This window comes from Vipera ursinii, assembly GCF_947247035.1.
Source record: "Vipera ursinii genome assembly, chromosome: 2".
Lineage (NCBI taxonomy): Eukaryota > Metazoa > Chordata > Lepidosauria > Squamata > Viperidae > Vipera > Vipera ursinii.
Window position 1 is genome coordinate 127,535,794 of NC_139513.1, and position 20,239 is coordinate 127,556,032.

General features: G+C 40.0%; 1 protein-coding gene across 4 annotated transcripts in view; it reads left to right on the plus strand.

Annotated features, from left to right (window-relative positions):
• The window catches only part of BAIAP2 (BAR/IMD domain containing adaptor protein 2), a 189,762-nt gene that overhangs the window by 95,506 nt on the left and 74,017 nt on the right, over positions 1 to 20,239 (plus strand). For all 4 annotated transcript variants that reach the window (XM_083354440.1, XM_083354443.1, XM_083354441.1 and 1 more), the window contains exons 4-6: positions 6,783 to 6,844; positions 7,781 to 7,852; positions 8,502 to 8,639. In XM_083354440.1, the coding sequence (XP_083210566.1) occupies positions 6,783 to 6,844; positions 7,781 to 7,852; positions 8,502 to 8,639 (272 nt within the window). The remainder of the gene's footprint in view (positions 1 to 6,782; positions 6,845 to 7,780; positions 7,853 to 8,501; positions 8,640 to 20,239) is intronic.

The following is a 20,239-nucleotide window of genomic DNA, read 5'->3' on the forward strand; positions in this document are numbered from 1 at the left end:
ATTTTTTTCTCTTTTTCATTCTTAATTTTATGAGGAAGCTGTGTGTTTTGCTTAATGCTAGAGAGGGAGGGAGAGAGAACAAACTGAATTACTGCTGGCTTGTGTAATGGACAATAGCTCTTGTTCCTTACCTCATCTTTAACTGCAACCTGCACCTTTTTTGTCTTAGGCCAGGGATAGGCAACCTTGGCTGTTTTACGCCTCGTGGACTTCAACTCCCAGAATTCCTGAGCCGGCTGGCTCAGGAATTCTGGGAGTTGAAGTCCACGAGGCGTAAAACAGCCAAGGTTGCCTACCCCTATCTTAGGCATTCAGGGTAGGGAATTAGTGGCCCTCCAAATGTTGCTGAGCAGTAAGTCAGTGTGTCTCTGCAGTTTCTTAACCAGGCTGGGTGGAGCTGCTAGGAATTAAGGTTAAGTAACATCTGAAGAGACATAGTTTCCTTGATGTTAGCCTCACCTAATTAAGTCTGCTGAATAATTCTGCCACTTCATCTTACATAATTTAATAAATACAGGGGTGACCTAATGGGATGATTCCCATGGCTCAAGAATGTATTCTGAAGAAAGAGAAAAAATAGAAAAGAAGAAGAATTGCACTGTAAAATAAAAAAACCAAAAGTTAGTAAAACTGAAAAGAACATCTAGGTTAAATAAGTCTAGCATAAATAAAAGCAATATTGTAGCTGATGTCTATCATCATCTAAGCAACCAAAGAAAGAATATTGACGAGGCTTTCCAAAAACAAATTGCAGATCTTTCAAAAAAGCAGAAAGTAAAAATAGTCCTCGCTTACCAACCATAGTTGGAATTGGTAACCCCATCACTAAGCAGTGTGATTGTTAAGTGAAATGTCACATTAGTATGCCACTTTTATGATGTCAGTTCTATTATGGTTATTAAACAAATCACGATGGGTTATTAAGTGCAACATTAAGTGGCCAACAAGTGACTTCCTGCTGGCTCCCCCATTGACTTTGTTAGACACTGGCTGTAAGGTTGCAAATGGGGATCATGTGACTGCAGGATGCTCCAACTACTGTAAACGCTTCCTAGTTGTAATGTGGCTATATCACATTTGTTAGATACTGGGTTCGTCGCTTCAATGACGAGACGAGGCGAGTGAGTTCAGCAAAGATCATTGTTTATTGCTTGCAGGATCTGAACTGAGAAACAAGGCTGCAAATGCAGCAATTTATACCCTGGCCTCTAGGCGGAGGCCAATAGGTTTAAAGCAAACTATTGCCTCCCTAGAGGCAGCCAATGGCGGCGCTGGAGATGGGTTGTCTGAGGAGCTGGGAGCCCGTTAGCCAGCTTCCCTGCTTAAGCAACCTTCCAGCAATTAACCCACGTGGTGTTCCCTTAACAAGACAAAGCCCAATACATTACAACAATCATGTCACTGTGGAGATGCTATGATGGCTACAGTTTTGAGGAACAGTTGTTAAAGTTTTGTCAGTAGTATCATAACTTTACACAGTCATTGAACAAGGCAGTCAGTAAGTGAGAACTACCTGTATTGAGGGGGAACTTTTAAATACCTGATTTCTGTTAGACTTCTGAATATGGTGTCTTCAGGAAAGTTCAAGATTTGTAGTGTGCTCAAGTTTCTAGAGGGTGAAAGAAGGCATAAATGGATTCCTTTTTAAAACTTGATACTAGCCAAAAGGGACAACTTATCTGAATAAGTATAGTTAGTAAGATAGTAGTTGTAGTTGGAAACTGACCATGCATAGCTGGAATTTTTGATTTTAAAGGAAACTGAATATAATTGAACACACCTCTTGGACCTCAAGAAAATAGAGTTTAATATGCTAAAGAGCAAAGACAACTAAGAACTCATGGCAGGAGAGGTAATGAAAAAGGAGGTCAAAATGGATGGAATACTAAAAATGCAATTGAAACATTCTAAGGGGGGGGGGAACAACAGAACACACCAGTGTAGCTGCAAAAGAGGCTTAGTGAAAATCTGAAACACATATACACACACAAGAAATAGAAATTGTGACAAGTCACTGGGGAAGGTTAGCTATGTGTAACCTAGAAATGTAGAGCTGGTGGTAGGAAGTCAAAACTAACTGAATAACAGAAAGCTCTCCTTCAGATTTGTTCAAAATAAAAGCAAGTGAATAAAAATGGCAAAATGTTAAGATGGAATAATAAAAAGGCAGAACTATTTAAATCCTGTTTTGGCTCAATCTTTCCTGAAAAGATGCTTTGGATTGCACCAAACAGGATGAGTTGAAGCTTATGACCGAGAGAAGCTGTGATTGATAGAAAATTCAATTTAAATTTTATTATATTCTTATAGGAAGCAATCAACAAGATAAAAGAAAGGGAATAGAAAAAGCCCTATTAATAAACAATGGAAAAGCATAGAAAGCAATCTACAGTAGTGGCCAAAATTGTGGAAACCTTTTGGGAAAAGTGTACATTTGAGGTTTGATGGCTAATAACACCACTTTTATTTCGAGTAGTACCATAAAATTATATATCAATGCAAAGATAATCAAGAATGTAATGCAACATAGTTTGTTCAATTATATGTATTCTATGAAAAGTTATAGCCAAATAACCAGAAAAAGGAAACACAACTTGCAGAATAGAGCAATCGGGGGGGGGGGGGAATAGATGAATTTAAGCCAATAAATGAACATAATCAGCCAAGCTCTTGTATCTACTCTAATCAGCTCTGCTTCTAGCCTAAGACCTACATTCAAGACACATTTGGGAGTACCAAATATACCAGCAGGGAATATCTATCCACTCTGAATGTGTTTATATCTCTGTTAATCTAGAGAACTAAAAATAATTGCTGATGATCTGGCTGTACCTTGCATTTCTGAGAAATCCTGGAGAACAGATGAAAGGCTAGACAATTGCAAAATAACAAATGTCCCTTTCTTTAACATGCAGAAAAGAGAGGATTGGGGAAACTATAGATTAGTCAGATAATAGCACTATCTGGTATGTTTCTAAAGCAGATCATAAAACAATCATTCTATAAGGACCTTGGAAAGGTTGTGGTAATTACAGGTAATCCTCAGCTTACGATCAGAGGTAAGGTAAAGGTTCCCCCGCACATGCGTGCTAGTCGTTTCTGACTCTAGGGGCCGGTGCTCATCTCCGTTTCAAAGCCGAAGAGCCAGCGCTTGTCCGTCTCCATGGTCATGTGGCCAGCATGACTAGACGCCAAAGGCGCACGGAACGCTGTTACCTTCCCACCGTAGTGGTCCCTATTTTTCTACTTGCATTTTTACGTGCTTTCGAACTGCTAGGTTGGCAGAAGCTGGGACGAGTAACAGGCGCTCACTCTGCTACGCGGCACTTGGGATTCGACCCGCCAAACTGCCGACCTTCTGATCGACAAGCTCAGTGTCCTAACCCACTGAGCCACCGCGTCCCTTTACGATCATAATTGAGCCCAAAATTTCTGTTGCTAAGTGAAACAGTTGTTATGTGAGTTTTGCCACATTTTAGGGCCTTTCTTGCCACAGTTATTAAGTGAATCAATGCAGTTGTTAAGTTAGTAACAGTTGTTAAGTGAATCTGGCTTCCCCATTGATTTTGCTTGTCAGAAGTTCCCAAAAGTTGATCATGCGACCCCAGGACCCTGCTACTATCATAAATATGTGCCAGTTGCCAAGCGTCTGAATTTTGATCATTGTGAATGTGGGGGTGCTGCAATAGTCGTTAAGTGTGAAAAACAGTCATAGGTCACATTTTTCAGTGCCACTGTAACTTCAAACTGTCACAAAATGAATGGTTATAAATCAAGGACTATCTGAACTAGAAATCACCATGAATTGGTCACGAGCAAATGTTGTCAGACTGGGTTATTTTTTTAAAAATTGAGTCACTTTCTTAGTAGATTGCGAGAATGAAGTAGATATAACTTGATTTCAATGAAAACATTTAACAAAGGGGATTCTGATTAGCAGCTAGTTAAGTGTGCGCTGAATTTCATTACTAAATGGAGACATTGCTGGCTCAAAAGTCACACTGAAGCAAAGTATGTATCTATAATACCACATCAAATTGGAGTTGGGTATTGATCTGTATAACAGGGTACAGTCCTGGGCCTTGCAGTTTCAACATTTATATTAAAGATAGAAGAGGTGGAGGCACAATTTATCAAGTTGTCAGATCATACAACATAGTTAATGTTTTAAGAAATGGAAATTATTTGGAATCTTGATAGATGAGGATAACATGCTAAAAATAACAGAATGAAATTTAACAGAGCAAGGTTCTTCACAATGGAAACAGAAGTCCAATGTATTGGTATAGAGTTGGATATTATATTTTTTAAAGAAAAAAAGGTGCCTCTCCAATTATGTTATGGAATCGAACAGTTCCAAAAACATTGACTATACTAATTTATCTTCCTGCTTTGACAGACAATATTTTAATTCATATCAGTAGTCCATTACTGAAAAATGGGTATCTATAATAATTCTTTTAAGCAATTCTTACATCTGAAAAATTTAAATTATTTTATATTAAAATATTATAAACACTACAGATATAGCCAATTAGAAAGATGTATTTCAATATACATTAGTTGATTCGAAGTCATATTATTGATTCTGATCTACAGTGTAATGACCAAGCTAAATTTCTTATGGTAACTATGTAACTAAATTCACATTAATTAAAACAAGTCTTTAAGTCAGGACATTCAAGCTCTTTATTCCAGGAGTGGCATAAAATATCTCATAAAACTTCTTTCAACTTCCAATAAAAACTTTTTTTTAATTTAGGAGCCATTGTTAATCCTGTCTGAATGATCTAACCTCTAGAGCAGACATGTCAAACTTGCTACGTCACGCAACATATCGGAACTTTTCCCCCATTGCCAGCAATGGAGTGGGCGTGGTTTCCTTGTGATGCATCTGGCCCGCAGGCCGGCGGTTTGACACCCCTGCTCTAGAGGGTTAAGAACAGACATATAGTTTCCAGATCATGGGAAGTAATTACTATATTCTGTGTTATCAGACCTATCTTACATCTTGCATTTGGTTTTAAGCATTGATAAGGAATCAGACAAACAAACAAATTGAGGAAAGGGAAAGTAGGATGATCCAAGTTTCATAGAGGCTAGGAAGAGAGGTTGCAGAAATAGGGTATACTTAACTTTGAGAGGATGGAGATAAATAAATAAATAGCTCATTTCAAACACCTGAAAGAATGCCACATAGAAGAAGCCCCATAATCTCTATCCTGTCAAAGTGCAGAACATGGAGTTAAGTTACTGGAAGACAAATTCTAATTGTTTGGTAGAAAAAACATATTCCTAGCAGGAAGAGTAGCAGTGGAACCAAGAGTGTAAGAAAGGAAATGGATACGTTCAGGGTCAGATTAGATAGTCATCTGCTTGGGATGCTTACATTTGAGTTCAGAGGCAATTGGGTTCAATATCCAAATTGCCCTCCATGCAACTACACCTGTATAAATGTGTGACAAATCATACAGGATTTTCACCACATCCATGCTTGGAGTGTTCTTCCCACATTCTTATATTGTTTTGTTGAAAATACCATTGGAAGAATTTTGCAGATCTCCAGAAATGGATCATTTCTTTGTGAGATTTTTTTTAAGTGAATACTGGATTTTTTTCATTTCACCGACTGCAAATTCTGTTTGGCAACCTTGCCATCCATCCATCCACCCATCCAAAACATCTGCAGAAATATTTGTATTTATTTTCATGAACAGGTCTAATGTACACATCTGATCTATCTGCACATTTTTGCAAGCATTTTTATATATACTTTTCCTAAAATTAACATTTTGTTACACAGTTTTCCTAGTACACATTTTTAAGCATGTTGTTCAATTATAAACAGAATAACAAAGTTCCATAACGCACTTTTTGATATTTACTAGTTTTTCAGGTTGCCCTGTATATTGCCACATTCAATATTTATATAAATTGCACCCACCTTTATAAAGGTATTGTGCTAGTGTTCCTGCTTCAGACTTTTTTTTTCTCCTTAACCGGAATATAATTAGCTAGCAATAGCTATTATCAGAGATTGGTTATATTTCCATAGCATACGTGCATGTATTTAAAAGGAGCCACTGTTCTTTAAAAGACAACTGGTGTCAAATAGCTCCTGCTAAGCGGGATGCATTTGGAGGGGAACAGTGGCAGATGCCTTTTATTTAGCAAAACTTTAAAGGGTTACCTTTCTAGATCTTTTTTCTGTGGGAGTGAGGCCCATGTTGACTCTATGTCTCCTGTAGTAAAATTCATTTGCTTGAAGATCTGAAAGAGAGGTTCCAAGGGAATAAATAACTTGCAAAAAACTGTGTTGCCTTTATTGCCTCTCTTGGGAATTCACCAATAAACACAAGGCACAAGATCCTTAGCTATTGCAGTGTTTGGAAAGGAATGACCATCTGCTAGCCTGAGCAAAACATGCACTGGATGCAGTCACATGTAACATTAAACAAGGGCATAAAACATGGCTTGCTGATCAAGTCAGACTAGCTTCAGTTGCATATTACACTACATTTTACAGTGCTTATTATAATACACCAGCCAGGCATCAAGGATCAATATCTGCTTTTCCTGTCTGGATGCCATTGTTGCATATTCATTTCTAATCTAAATTAGTCTTAAATGAATCCTTGAAATAAGCTTTCCTTGTTTCAGATTTCAGCAAAGGGAAATTGTTACTAAGGCTGCAGTTGGGATGGAGGGGAAGAGAAGGTTGATACAGAACAATCTCTTGGATTTTTTTTTTAGTCTCTCTTCTTTTGTCTCACTTTTTCCAGGGGATGTTCTGTTCCAGATGGCTGAAGTCCACAGACAGATTCAAAATCAGTTAGAAGAGATGGTAAGCACTTGTGTTGTTATTAATTTGTCTTTTTGCAGAACCTGGCCAAGGGGCAGCCTGCAGGGCCTCTGATACACATGGATTTAAAATTGAAACACATCTGCTATAGAATAGCTGCCAAGTCCTGTAAGTAAGAATAGGGACCTCAACTGAATAAATTGTGGGCCAAACAAAATTGCAAGTCATGTGCTGCCTTTTGAAATGTCCAAGAAATCATGGCTCTGACTGGTTTCAAGTAGCTTCGTGCTGAATTAGAAGTATCTCCTTAATTGTGCCTTGACCTGTAAGTAGAGTGGTAAAGTGACCTTTAATCAAAAGAATAAGAAATAGACATTTTGCATAGAAATATTTTGAATCTCAGCCTACTGGGGAAGATGACCTGCATGTCTTCTCTGTCTTCTGTCCAGCTACTAACTAGAAATGAGAAACTTTTTATTTTTATGTCTTATGCTTCTGTATTTTCAAGGCAGAATTGAATCAAGTAATCTCCAGCTAGAGAATATCTTCAAAAATTATCCTTTAAAGATACATACATACATACATACATACATACATACATACATATATATATATATATATATACACACACACACACACATATATACATATATACACATATATATATACATATATACGTATGTATGTATGTATATATATATATACACACACACACACAAATATACATATACATATATACGTGTTTGTGTGTGTGTGTGTGTGTGTATATATATATATATATATATATATATATATATATATATATATATACACACACATATACATATACATATACATATACACATGCGCGCCATTCTGTTTTCCATTATCATGTTCAATGATCTGTTTGGTATCTTAATGTAGATTATTTGTCTTTACTTAAAAGTTTTCTTTTTATGATCAATACTAATATTTATGCTTCTTCTGTTCACTTCTCAGCTGAAGTCCTTCCACAATGAACTACTAACACAGCTTGAGCAGAAAGTAGAGCTAGATTCACGGTATCTAAGCGTAAGTAACAAGGAACTTTTGAATGTAAATTGGATTAGCAGCTGTGTACTTATTGACATGGCATTATGAAGCTACGTGGTAGTGAGCAAAACTGTAAACTTTGCTTATAGTTGGGATGAGTTTGCAAGAAATGGCAGGTGCCTTAAACTGTTTTTGCAAGTGCAGATTAAGAGAAGAATATTCAAGATCATTTGAATAAGCATTGGAATAAGTGCTTAAGAAAAAAAAATTATTCAAGATCATTTTATTCAGAGAAATTATGCTTTCATTATTGCATATTTGTAAGGATGCTTATGGTTTATATTAAATCCATGGGGATTCTCATTTAGTTTTTTTTAAAGGAGATTTCACATAGCCTTGGAGGGGCGGGGGGAAGGGCTGCACTGTGTATTGCATTGTGTATTGGAATTGGAGTCCAGGACTCATGGGAAATGTTTTCTTGGCAAGTCCCAAAGGAAGACAGCTTTTGTTTCTAATCAATGCACCCTGATTCAAAACATGTCCTCTACAGCAGGTGTGAGGTTGAGACCTTTCTGCTTGCAGGAAGCATATAAACTATGCTCATTACCCACAGGGGAAATATCTGCCCATGTCTTCAGCCTATTATTATTTCAGCTACTCAGCACTCCCACACATCTTCCATGTTCAGGCTGCACTAAAGAAGTACCAGACCGAGCAAAGGAATAAAGGGGACTCAGTAGAGAAATGCCAGGCTGAATTGAAGAAGCTTCGGAAGAAGAGCCAAGGAAGCAAAAATCCTCAGAAGTATTCGGACAAGGAGCTGCAGGTAGGCCTCTGAGTGAAAAGCTGGGGCGGGGCATCATCTAACTGGGGTTGTGTTTAGTAGGTTGACATTACTATTATGGGTTGGCCAATGGCAGATGGAAGCTAATTTCAGTGGAAGTCATTGGCATTGGCTTTAAACCCCCTTGTAGGACAAAAGCCAATATGGCCATAAGAATATAAAACTTCAGTCCTTTGCACATATCCTTGGAAGTAAATTTGATTCTGGTCAGTAGAATTTGTTTCTAAGTTACCAATTTCGATTGGATAGCTTCACTTTATTCTTTATGACATATTGACTAAAAGATGAATATATAAATCCTGACATTCTGTTGCTTGAAGAATTTTATCTACTAATAGTCTGAAGATTGGTAACTGATATGGTCCTTGATATTTAAGAGTCCACTGAATTTTAAAACCAAAAACTGGTTGTGTATATAATGCATCACATACTGTGAAACCAATTCTTTCTCATTCTTATATCTACTAAGGTTTGCTGAAAACTACTGATGTACTTTTATTCAGGCTTTCTGAATTTAACCTTTGCTATTTTGGTAAACTTCTAAGCAATGATTCAAAAGTTGATCCAGGTTTTCTTGTCCTGTTAACATTGTGGCAACAGTGTCTGATATTTCTATCTGCAATAGGTACATATTCAACTCTAGAACGGGATTCATGGGTTCAGCTTTATATTATTACAGAATATAGGTTGAGGGGGAATTAAATCATTATTCCTGTGTGGACGGCCTGCATTATAAGCCTTCTTAGGGTTAGGAGAAGCTGTGGTAGAATTTCTAAGGAGGAATTTGAGACCCAAGGAGAATAAATGAAAAGCTACAAGTACAGGAGATTTAGAAAACCGAATGGCAGCCAAATCCTATCACACAGCATTAATCAAACTAATGCCTTGAGCACAGAGAACTTCAATCTGAGGCCTACAACCATAGGCCTCTTTAGCACTGACAGGCCAAACTACAGTACTGACTAATATTAGAGGGTGGGAGTTGTTATTGGATATTTTTTATTTATTAAATTTCTACACTGCCCATCCCACCTAACTGACTCTGGAGGATTTACAAACAACCATATTCACAATGCAAGCTTAATCCTATCACACTTTTGATTGGTTTTAATGAACAAATGTGGTAATCTGCATTTATTTTTTTGTTTGAAGGCTGCACCTAAAATAATAAAAATTTGCAAACAGAAATGAAACTGTTGTTTCCATTAGATAATTTAATTTTTTAAATGTAAATGCTGCCCAGCTGCAAGCAATTCTTATTGCTTGGATTCATTTGCAGATTCAAATACATAGGGGAAAGGGTTTAGTTGCCAGTTACCAAAACAAAGGGAAAATAAATAAACTTTAGAATTTGGGAGTTCAAAAAGCCGGGCACTGAAATTTAGGAGGTAAATGATAAAGATGTTCCATTATCTGTATTTAGGATGTTCAGCATCACAGAGCATGTCTGTGCAAAAGTTATCCTTTGTGCTTCATTACTCTTAAATCCAGAGGCAATGGATGAAGCCCTCGGGATACGCAGAACTGTTATATCTCATCCCAGTCTTATGAATTCACTTATGAAGTTATCTAAGCCATTGTGCATGATTACTACTGTTCATGGAGCATGTCTGTGAAGATGTCAGATGAGCAACCCTTTGGTGTTTTCTAAGTTTCTAGATGCAGGTATAAGAAATAATTGCTAGGTGATCCATATAAAGAATATGCCAAGAAACATTTTATTGTGTGGGGAAAAAAATTTCTCGATCCTAATTGGCAGTGTGCCCTGAAAATTGCTGCTCAGGAGAAGGAGCAGAGTTTTATTTGCAGTTGCCTCTCAGGTTGCCTTGAGCTATTTGATTGCAGAATGAAGTGCAAAAATAATAGATAAACTTCAAAATATTCAGAACTAGTCATTTTGGCTTAAGCTGAGTGACAACAGTGAACTTTCACAATGCTTTTTCTTTGGCATGATTACTTTTGATTAAATAAAATATTCTCTTTATCCTGTACTTTTAGGTTTACTTGCTTAATTTATTTGCAATAGGAAAACTATTGGAATCAGTAGTTTTCAAAAAGTGGGGGGGGAGAGGAAATAAGCTAAAATTTGAACTCCCGCACTTTCTAGGAGGAACAGATATTTCATATTCTCTTGTTCAGGTAGTGTTTGACTTGATCAGTCAAGTCTTCTTAGTTCTATCAGAGCAGAAATTTCAGAAAAATTTCCCCAAAGCCATTAGTGTGTGACCTCTGTTTAAATTTCCTGGAATTATGTCTCTTTATTGAAGCCTGTCCTTACACCATTCTAAAGACTGTAAAAGCCCAGCCGCCTTTGTTTCATTGGCAGTTCCAGCACTGATGGAATGTTGTTCGTGTGTGCATAGGCAGATAATTGTGGACAGTGTTCAAAAGAGACACCTGAACCCTTTCAGGAGAAAAGTCTGATTTAACAGTTTGAAAAGAAGTACGTAGCACCATAAATGAGCCCAATATTTCTGTTGGTAAGCAAGACATCTGAGTGAGTTTTGCCCCATTTTACGACCTCTCTTGCCACAGTGAATTGCTGAAGTTGTCAAGTTAGTAACATGTTTGTTAAGTGAGGCTGGCTTCCTCATTGACTTTGCTTGTCAAAAGATTGCAAAGGGAGATCCCATGACCCCTGGACACTGCAACCATCATAAACACATGTCAGTTGTCAGATGTCTGAATTCTGATCATGTGACCAGGGGGTTGTGGGGAAAAGGGTTGTGGGGAAAAGGGTCATAAGTCACTTTTTTCATTGTCATTGTAACTTCAAATTGTCATAAGTGAATAGTTATAAGTTAAGCATTACCCATACTTGGTTTGCATTAATACACATTGTAGAAGTCCTTTGCACAGCCCAGCCTCTAGTATTCTTCTATACCTTAGAAGGAAAATGGGGGAAATAGTACTTCTTGCTTTATTTTTAAAACTTTCCTTGCGTGAAAAATCAGAAGAATGTCTCCTGTCTTTTTGTGCAAATAAAAAAATGGATGATTGCCAGTAATGGGAGTTCTCTACCTAAGCTGGGCTCTTGACATTGTCCATCCTGCTCAGATAGCAGGAGGCTGGATCTGACTTTTCATCTCAACCCACTTCATCGATTCCTCAGCCTTGATCCATAAGACATGGGTAGCAAAGAACACTGCCAAGAAGGTTGTAAAAGTAAACCCGCTCGTGTTAGGGTTTACTTTTAAATGCAAAATTGTCCTTGTGATGTAAAACAGACTCTCCAAACTTAGAAACCCAGTTTTGGAGCAGGCATCCTAATTGTTTTCTGTAGGAATATCCAGATAAGTGAATCCTTAAGCCTGATGCACAGAATGGATCAAGTGGAAAACATTTTCATCACAAAATTCTAATGGGCGCTACAGTTGAAGAACTTACCAATTATAACAATTTTCGAGTGAAAAACATTTGTGTTTGGGTGAGTTGGCCACCTGCATTAACATTTGGTGACAAGTGACATCCAGCAGGGAAAGTAATTCTCAGCTATGAAATTTCACAGCTAATTTAAGGAACAGCTTAACACTTGTACTATTCAGATACTAATGTTTCAACACCAATTCTTTACGTGTTTTAAAAGATTTAAATATTTGCAGTTACCCAAAGCACCCTAAAATTTCCCTTAAGCTTTTGCACATTTGATGGGTGGTTTTTTTTTTGAGTGGGAAACTAGCCTTTTCTCTGAAATTATGCTTTTTACTGTGTTGGATAGAATGTATGTATGATTTATAATGGTTTCAGGATATGTGATACTTTTTTTTTTTAACCGTACGCCATTCTGAGATGGGTAGCCATATAAAGCTGATAAATAAATAAAACAAACATAAATTGTAAAGTAGGAAAAAACACCATTCCCATTGCAAATCCATAGGTGCCACACGTGTGCTCTAGAGCAGGCATGTCAAACTTGCAATGTCATGTGACATCATGCGACGTATCGTGACTTTTTCCCCATTGTCGGCAATGGGGTGGGCGCGGCTTTGGCGTGACGCATCCGGCCTGTAAGCCAGCAGTTTGACATGCCTGCTCTAGAAGGATAAGAGGCATTTGTTGGAGCAGAGTTCAAGCAGATGGAAGGCTGCAGAGCAAGAAGAAAGAAAATACCCTTGTATGAACAGGGTGCCTTTGTGTAACATTGGATATAGTCCCTGTTATTGTATTTCAATGTGTATTTCTGGAAGAGTAGACTAGCAAGTAGACTAGCTGGCTACTTCCCCCAAATAACCAGAAGAATTAGTGAAGGGTAAATGAAAACATATTTAAGAAATAGACAGCACGTCATATATGGCCCATATAGGAAGTTGCTTTTCTATATTTACCCAAAGGTTTACTAGGATATAGCTTAAAGATTATTTCAGTGTTGGGATTCTAAAATAGGACTATTTCCAGGACTTGTTACACAGAACAATGCCATTTCCTGAGCTGCTTAATCAGAACTCGCATACAGTATCTCTGATAATGACGAAATAAATTTAGAATTTGCACCCCTAACTTTCAGGTGACTTTAAACCCAGTCTTTAAACAAAGACTATGGGCAGTTGGCTAACTTTTAAAATACCGTGGCCAAAGAATCTCATCTAAATTGACAGGGGGAAAAGATACACATCCATTAGATCTTGCCCCACTCATATTTGATGCTAAATGTTCCTCTGTCTAATGATAATGTGGGTAAAATAACTATGAGCAAATTTTTCTGTCTGTATGAATTATAAATAGAATCCTAATGTAATCTAGGGTGCTCTTCCCCAACCTGTCCAGAACTATTAGAATAATAAATTCCAGATTTCCTAACAAGCTATAAGAATATATTGCTAAAAGGTGGATGTTTCATATTGGAACATTTTGCTTTCTGGGAATCTGGAAGTTGTAGTACTAGCACAAAGAGGGGACCAAACATGGACAACTGGCTGACAGTGGCAAAGGTTGTGCTAAGTCAACATTTTTTCTCCCAACAAACATTTTTTTACACTACAAATATGTATTTTTTGTAAAGAATGCTTTTTTCCATTGACCTCGGCTTACAACTACAATTGAACCAAAAATTTCCATTACAAAGCAAGATAGTTTAATTTAATTTAATTTAATAATTTTATTTGTATACCGCCCTTCTCCCGAAGGACTCAGGGCGGTGAACAGGGCAAACATATAAAAATACAAAATACAAAAATTAAAAAAGAATTAAACGAGATGCCCAAGTTACAACAATAGATTAAAATACATTTAAAACAACAATAAAATCCAAACCCATCCCCCATCAGGCCAGGCCAGCTTGTTCGAACAAATAAGTCTTCAGATCACGTTGGAAGGAGCGAAGGTCGGGCGCCATCCGGAGCTCAACCAGCAAATGATTCCATAAATCCGGGGCGCACACAGAGAAGGACCTCCCCCTGGGGGCCACCAGATGACATTCTCTGACCGGTGGCACCCTGAGGAGGCCCTCTCTGTGGGAACGCACAGGGCAGAGGGAAGTTGACGCCGGCAGCAGGTGATCCCTAAGGTACTCCGGACCCATGCCATGTAGGGCCTTGAAAACCATTACCAGAACCTTGAATCTCACCCGGAAGACAACTGGGAGCCAATGCAGCTCACAGAGTAGAGGTGTAACATGGGAGTATCGGGAGACTCCCAACACAACTCTGCATTCTGTACCAGTTGGAGCCTCCGAGTGGTCCTCAAGGGCAGCCCCATGTAGAGAGCATTGCAGTAGTCTAAACGAGAGGTCACGAGCACATGAGTGACCGTACGCAGGGCATCCCGGTCTAGATAGGGCCGCAACTGGCACACTAGGCGAACCTGGGCGAAGGCCCCCCTAGTCACAGTTATTGTGTGGTCTTCCAAAGAAAGCTGTGAATCTAGGAGGACTCCCAAGTTGCAAGCCCTATCTACGGGGGGTAATAGCTCACCCCCCATAGAAAGAGATGGAATGTTCTGAATATCCCGAGATGCCGGTACGCACAGCCACTCAGTCTTGTCAGGGTTGAGTTGAAGCCTGTTCCTCCCCATCCAGACCCGAACCGCTTCCAGGCAATGGGACATCACATCGAGGGCATCACTGGGGTGGTTTGGGGTCGAAATAAAAAGCTGATGATACCCAGCTGATGATGCCCAACTCCAAAACCACGAATGATCTCACCCAGCGGTTTCATGTAGATGTTGAACTGGAGAGGCGAGAGAACCGACCCTTGAGAAACTCCACAAGTGAGAGGCCTCGAGGTCGACCTCTGCCCCCCTGCCAACACCGACTGCGAACGTCCCAGGAGATAGGAGGAGAACCACCGAAAAACCGTGCCTCCCACTCCCCATCCCCTGAGACGCCGCAGCAGGATACCATCGTCGATGGTATCGAAAGCCGCTGAGAGGTCTAATAGGGCTAGGACAGAGGAATATCCCCTGTCCCGGGCCCTCCAGAGATCATTCACCAGAGCGACCAATGCCGTCTCCGTGCTGTACCCGGGTCTGAAACCCGATTGGTACGGGTCTAGATAATCCGCTTCATCCAGAACCAGAGGGAGCTGATGCACCACCACACTCTCAACAACCTTCGCAAGAAAGCGAAGGTTGGAGACCGGACGAAAGTTATTTAACACAGCTGGGTCCAAGGCAGGCTTCTTGAGGAGAGGTCTCACCACTGCCTCCTTCAAGACGGCGGGGAAACTACCCTCACTCAAAGACGCAGATATAACCGCCTGGAACCAGCCTCGTGTCCCCTCCCGAGCCGCATAAACCAGCCAGGAAGGGCACGAGTCCAATAAATATGTGGTGGAGCTCAACCTCCCCATAACCCTGTCCACTTCCTCCGGAGTCACAGGATCAAACTCCTCCCAGATAACATCGACAAGACCACCCGTGTCCTGATTGTCAGACTCTGCCCAGTCGGAGTCCAAACCGGTCCGAATCCGAGCGATTTTGTCCGACAGATGTTGACTAAACTCCTCGGCACGACCCTGCAAGGGTTCCTCCCTCACCTCCTGATTAAGGAGGGAGCGGGTCACCCTAAACAGGGCGGCCAGGCGGTTATCTGCGGACGCGATAAGGGTAGCGAAGTGATTAGAGCTCGCCGCCCTTATCGCTGCGAGATAAGACCTAATACAGGTTCTTAGTCGCAATCAGTCGGATTCGGATCGGCTGGACCTCCAACAGCTCTCTAGGCCCTGTCTCTGATGCTTCATCTCCCGGAGCTCTATGGAAAACCATGGAGCCCGCTGGGATCTGCACCAGGTCAGGGGCCGCAAGGGTACAACTCAGTCAAGTGCCTCCGTGGCTGCTCTTTCCCAAGCTTCCACTAAGGCATCTGCCGAGTTGTGAGCAGAGGGGGCAGGTGGGGACCCCAGCGCTGCCTGGAACCTCTCAGGGTCCATTAAGCGCCTGGGGCGGAACCATCTAGTTGGTTCCACACACCCACGGCGGGGAGTGGCAAAATGGAAGACCAGCCGCAGGAGATGATGATCAGTCCATGACAGGGGCATAACGATTGGGGAGCCCCCACCAAGATCATCTAACCACCATCCAGATAGAAAAACCAAGTCAAGGGTGTAATCCCATTTATATCCCGCCCTTCTCCGAAGACTCAGGGCGGCTTACAATTTTTAAGCACAAACCAATGTGCTTAGCAATAGCCTTCATTCTATGTATATGCCTGCTTATTAGGGCTTTCACCCCCCCCCAAGTGGCATTATTACAAAGTCAGCTTATTGCCCCCAACAATCTGGGTCCTCATTGCCCCATTTTACAACCTTTCTTGTCACAGTTGTTAAGTGAATCACTGCAGTTGTTAGTAACAGGGTTGTTAAGTGAATCTGCCTTCCCCGTTGATTTTACTTGTCAGAAGGTCACAAAAGGTGATCACATGACCCAGGGCCACTGTAGTCATCATAATAACAAAGTTGGAAGGGATCTTGGAGGTCATCTAGTCCAACCCCCTGGTCAGGCAGGAAACCCTATACCCGTGGTGGCGAACCTATGGCACGTGTGCCACAGATGGCACACAGAGCCCTCTCTGTGGGCCCTCTCCTAGGCCTTCAGCTAGGTTTTATAAAACCTTTTTGCTTTTGGCCTCCGCCGCCGTGTGCAAAAAAAAAAAGGTTCAATCAATTTCAACTTCTCAGGGGAAAAAGAAAGATCTCACAAAGTTGGAATTTGTTGATTGAACTTTTTAGTCCCACCCAGTCTGCCATTACCACCGCAGCCACGCCCACCCAATGGGCCACGCCCACCCAATGGGCCATGCCCACCTGGCACCTGACGATACATAAATGGGTTTTTGGTTGCCGTTTGGGCACTCGGTCTCTAAAAGGTTCGTCATCACTGCCCTATACCATTTCAGACAAATGGCTGTCCAGTCTTTTCTGAAAGACTTCCAGTGCTGGAGCATTCACAGCTTCTGGAGGCTGGTTGTTCCACTGATTAATTGTTTTAACTGTCAGGAAATTTCTCCTTAGTTCCAGGTTGCTTCTCTCTCTCTGGTTAGTTTCCATCTGTTGCTTCTTGTCTTGCCTTCAGGTGCTTTGGAGAATAGCTTGACTTTCTCTTCTTTGTGGCAGCCCCTGAGATACTGGAACACTGCTATCATGTCACCCCTCATCCTTCTCTTCATTAAACTAGACATTTCCAGTTCCAGCAACTGTTCCTTCTGTGTGTTAGCCTCTAGACCTCTAATCATCTTTGTTGCTCTTATACATGTCATAAATACATGTTAGTTACCAAGCATCCAAATTTTGATCAAGTGACCATGGAGGTGCTGCAGTAGTCATAAATATGGAAAACAGTCAAAAGTCTTTTTTCCCAGTGCCATTATAACTTCAAATGGTCGCTGAACAAATGGTAAGTCAAGGACTGCCTGTAATGTCTTCTTGTGTGAAACATGGAATCACTCTGTGATAAGAGACCTATAACCTGTATTTTATACAAAGGAAAGGATTATTTACTTAAATTAAATAACAAATTGCACCAGATGAGCTGTCCTGAAATAGGCTGGAAATATAGGACATAAAAAAGAGCTTTGATTTTGGAACAGCTTGATTTTCAGTTCAGTATATCCAAGAGACTTGAAATAGCCCAGGTTGCACTTCAAAAAAACAGCTTGGCACTTGACTCAGGATGTTTTACAAAAAATGACACTTGAAACAGTTCAACATTAAACATTTGGATACTCTCTGATCTTGGTTTGATTCTATACTGATTTCACCCCACCACCACCACCACTTCCATTCAATCATGTCTGATTCTTGAAGACTGCTTGGACAAGTCCCTGCCGTTTTCTTGGCAAGATTTTTCAGAAGTGGTTTGCCACTGCCTTCTTTCTAGGGCTGAGAAATAGAGACCAGCTCAAGATCATCTGAGCTGGCTTCATGCCTAAGGTGGGACTAGAATTCCCAGACTCCTGGTTTCTATCCTGATGCCTTAACCACTACATTAGACAGGCATTGTACCGATTTCCAAATACCAGTAGCATATGACAAGCAATTGTGCTGCTTTTTGTGTGTATTCCTCAAACCTCTTTGATGTGCATCGGTTGCTTAAGGATTATATATCTTTATTTAAAAATGTGCTTGTTTATGAAATTTATTTGGCTGCCCCACCTTGTGGCTCTAGGAGGGTTGCAGTAAACAAGCAAAATAAGCAAAAACAAATAGACAATTCAGTTAAAATGAAAGTAAACCATAATTGTTTCCTTTCTTTGGGTGGGACACCCCAGCCACAGCATCAGAGGAAAACGACAGGATTTTAATTCCTTTTGAAACATCAACAGGGTTGGGGCCAGTCAGAGCGAGAGGGTGATTGTCTCAGAGAGCAGGTGCCACAGTAAGTGACTGGTTAGGGCAATGAGTAACTGGGTGTGCTCCTAATTATTAACAATGAAGGTAAAGACAGGGTTTCATTGCCAACCTGCTACAGCAATGCCATCCTGTGTGTCTTCTGATCTTTCACTAACACCCTTTCTTTTTTCCTATGGAAGTGTGGTTGTATAGCTGACAGTAGTTATTTTAAAAACAACGCCACTCCCTTTCTGGCACAAGACTCCACACAGATGCTCTGAGCTTATGGAACTTTTTCAGTTCTTCCTAAAGCTGGTGGAAAGCAACTATGGATTTAGGCTGTCAACATAAACGGGGGACTGCTGATACTGGAGGCAGCCTAAGCCCTAAATGTCTTTGTCTGGCTTTATTTAATGACTTTTGAATACTTTCACCCCCTCTCATCCCGTCCAGTTGGCAAAAGATGTTATATACCTGTCCAGCCACGCTCTCCCCACTAGAGAGAGAGAGAGAGAGAGAGAGAGAGAGAGAGAGAGAGAGAGAGAGAGAGAGAGAGAGAGAGAGAGAGAGAGAGAGAGAGAGAGAGAGAGAGAGAAACCCAATCTATTTGCAGAAAAGTCATATGTTACTACTTAGGAAGAATCCTAGACTTTGCTTTAGTAGACATGTTTATTTAACTGGCGGTTAAACATCCACGATTCAGATACTGTGCAATCTTTTGTTTTGATATGTTGGGACCCCAGGAAGTTTAAAAGCTGTTTTTGTGTACTGCCATTGTTTGCAGAATGTAACATTTTGTCATTGTCCTGAAACATTAAGGGGGAAAAAACCCCTTGCTTTATGAAAAAAGACAAATGGCTGCTCTGATAATGAGGTTGAATAAATATCCAAACTTCAGTTTGTTTTATGCAAGCCTAACATATCAAAAATCTAACAGCTGTTCTCTGGTTGTTTTGCTAGGTCATATGAAAATTTCATCAAGCCGTGTTACTTCAGAAGGATTATTGTCCTTAAATACAACTTTGAAATTGCTATTCCAAATAGGAATGACATTTTAGGAAATGGTTGCCATGTGCCTGAAATTTATAGCTTATGTAAACTTCAATACATTATTTATTGCAGTGAGGCTTGGATCATCAGTTGGAGAAAAACCCTTTAGCATCATAGAATTATACCAAATTTTTGTTTCTATGGAATTAATTAGAGTTGGAAATAAATTTATGCATCAAGGACTGGTTCCCAATATTTACTACTGTGGGAGAATATTTATTCTCCAGTCTTGAATTTAGAATTCAGCTGTTCCCTGGTATGTATATTTTCCTCCCTCTGGGTACTACTTAGATCTAAGATCTATTTCAAAATGACCCACAGCAGAATCTTTGGATTATGTGTTCATTCATCTTCATCCGCTTGGGTGGATCACTCTGTTTCATTTGGGAAATAAACCTTGACAGATTTCTTTGACATACCTAGAAGAAATGAACATTAGTCACAGTGGAACAGTCCTGTTTCTTTCCTTTAAATCTACCTGAACCAACTGCTCATAAACAACATATTTCCCCATGAGTAGAAATAATATTGCAAGACGTTATGCTATGATAACATTATTTTGTACTGTATAGTTGTTCAAAATACATGACATTATTTTGAAGATGTTGAAGATAAATAAGTAATTTTTTATCTTTAGATGATGGTGAAGGACAAATATATCCAATTTATTACAATTCTTATCTTTTACGAATAGTCCTCACCTACCAAGCACTTATTCAGCAACCATTCAAAGTTGCAAGGGCACTGAATGAGTGGTACTTAACAACCAGT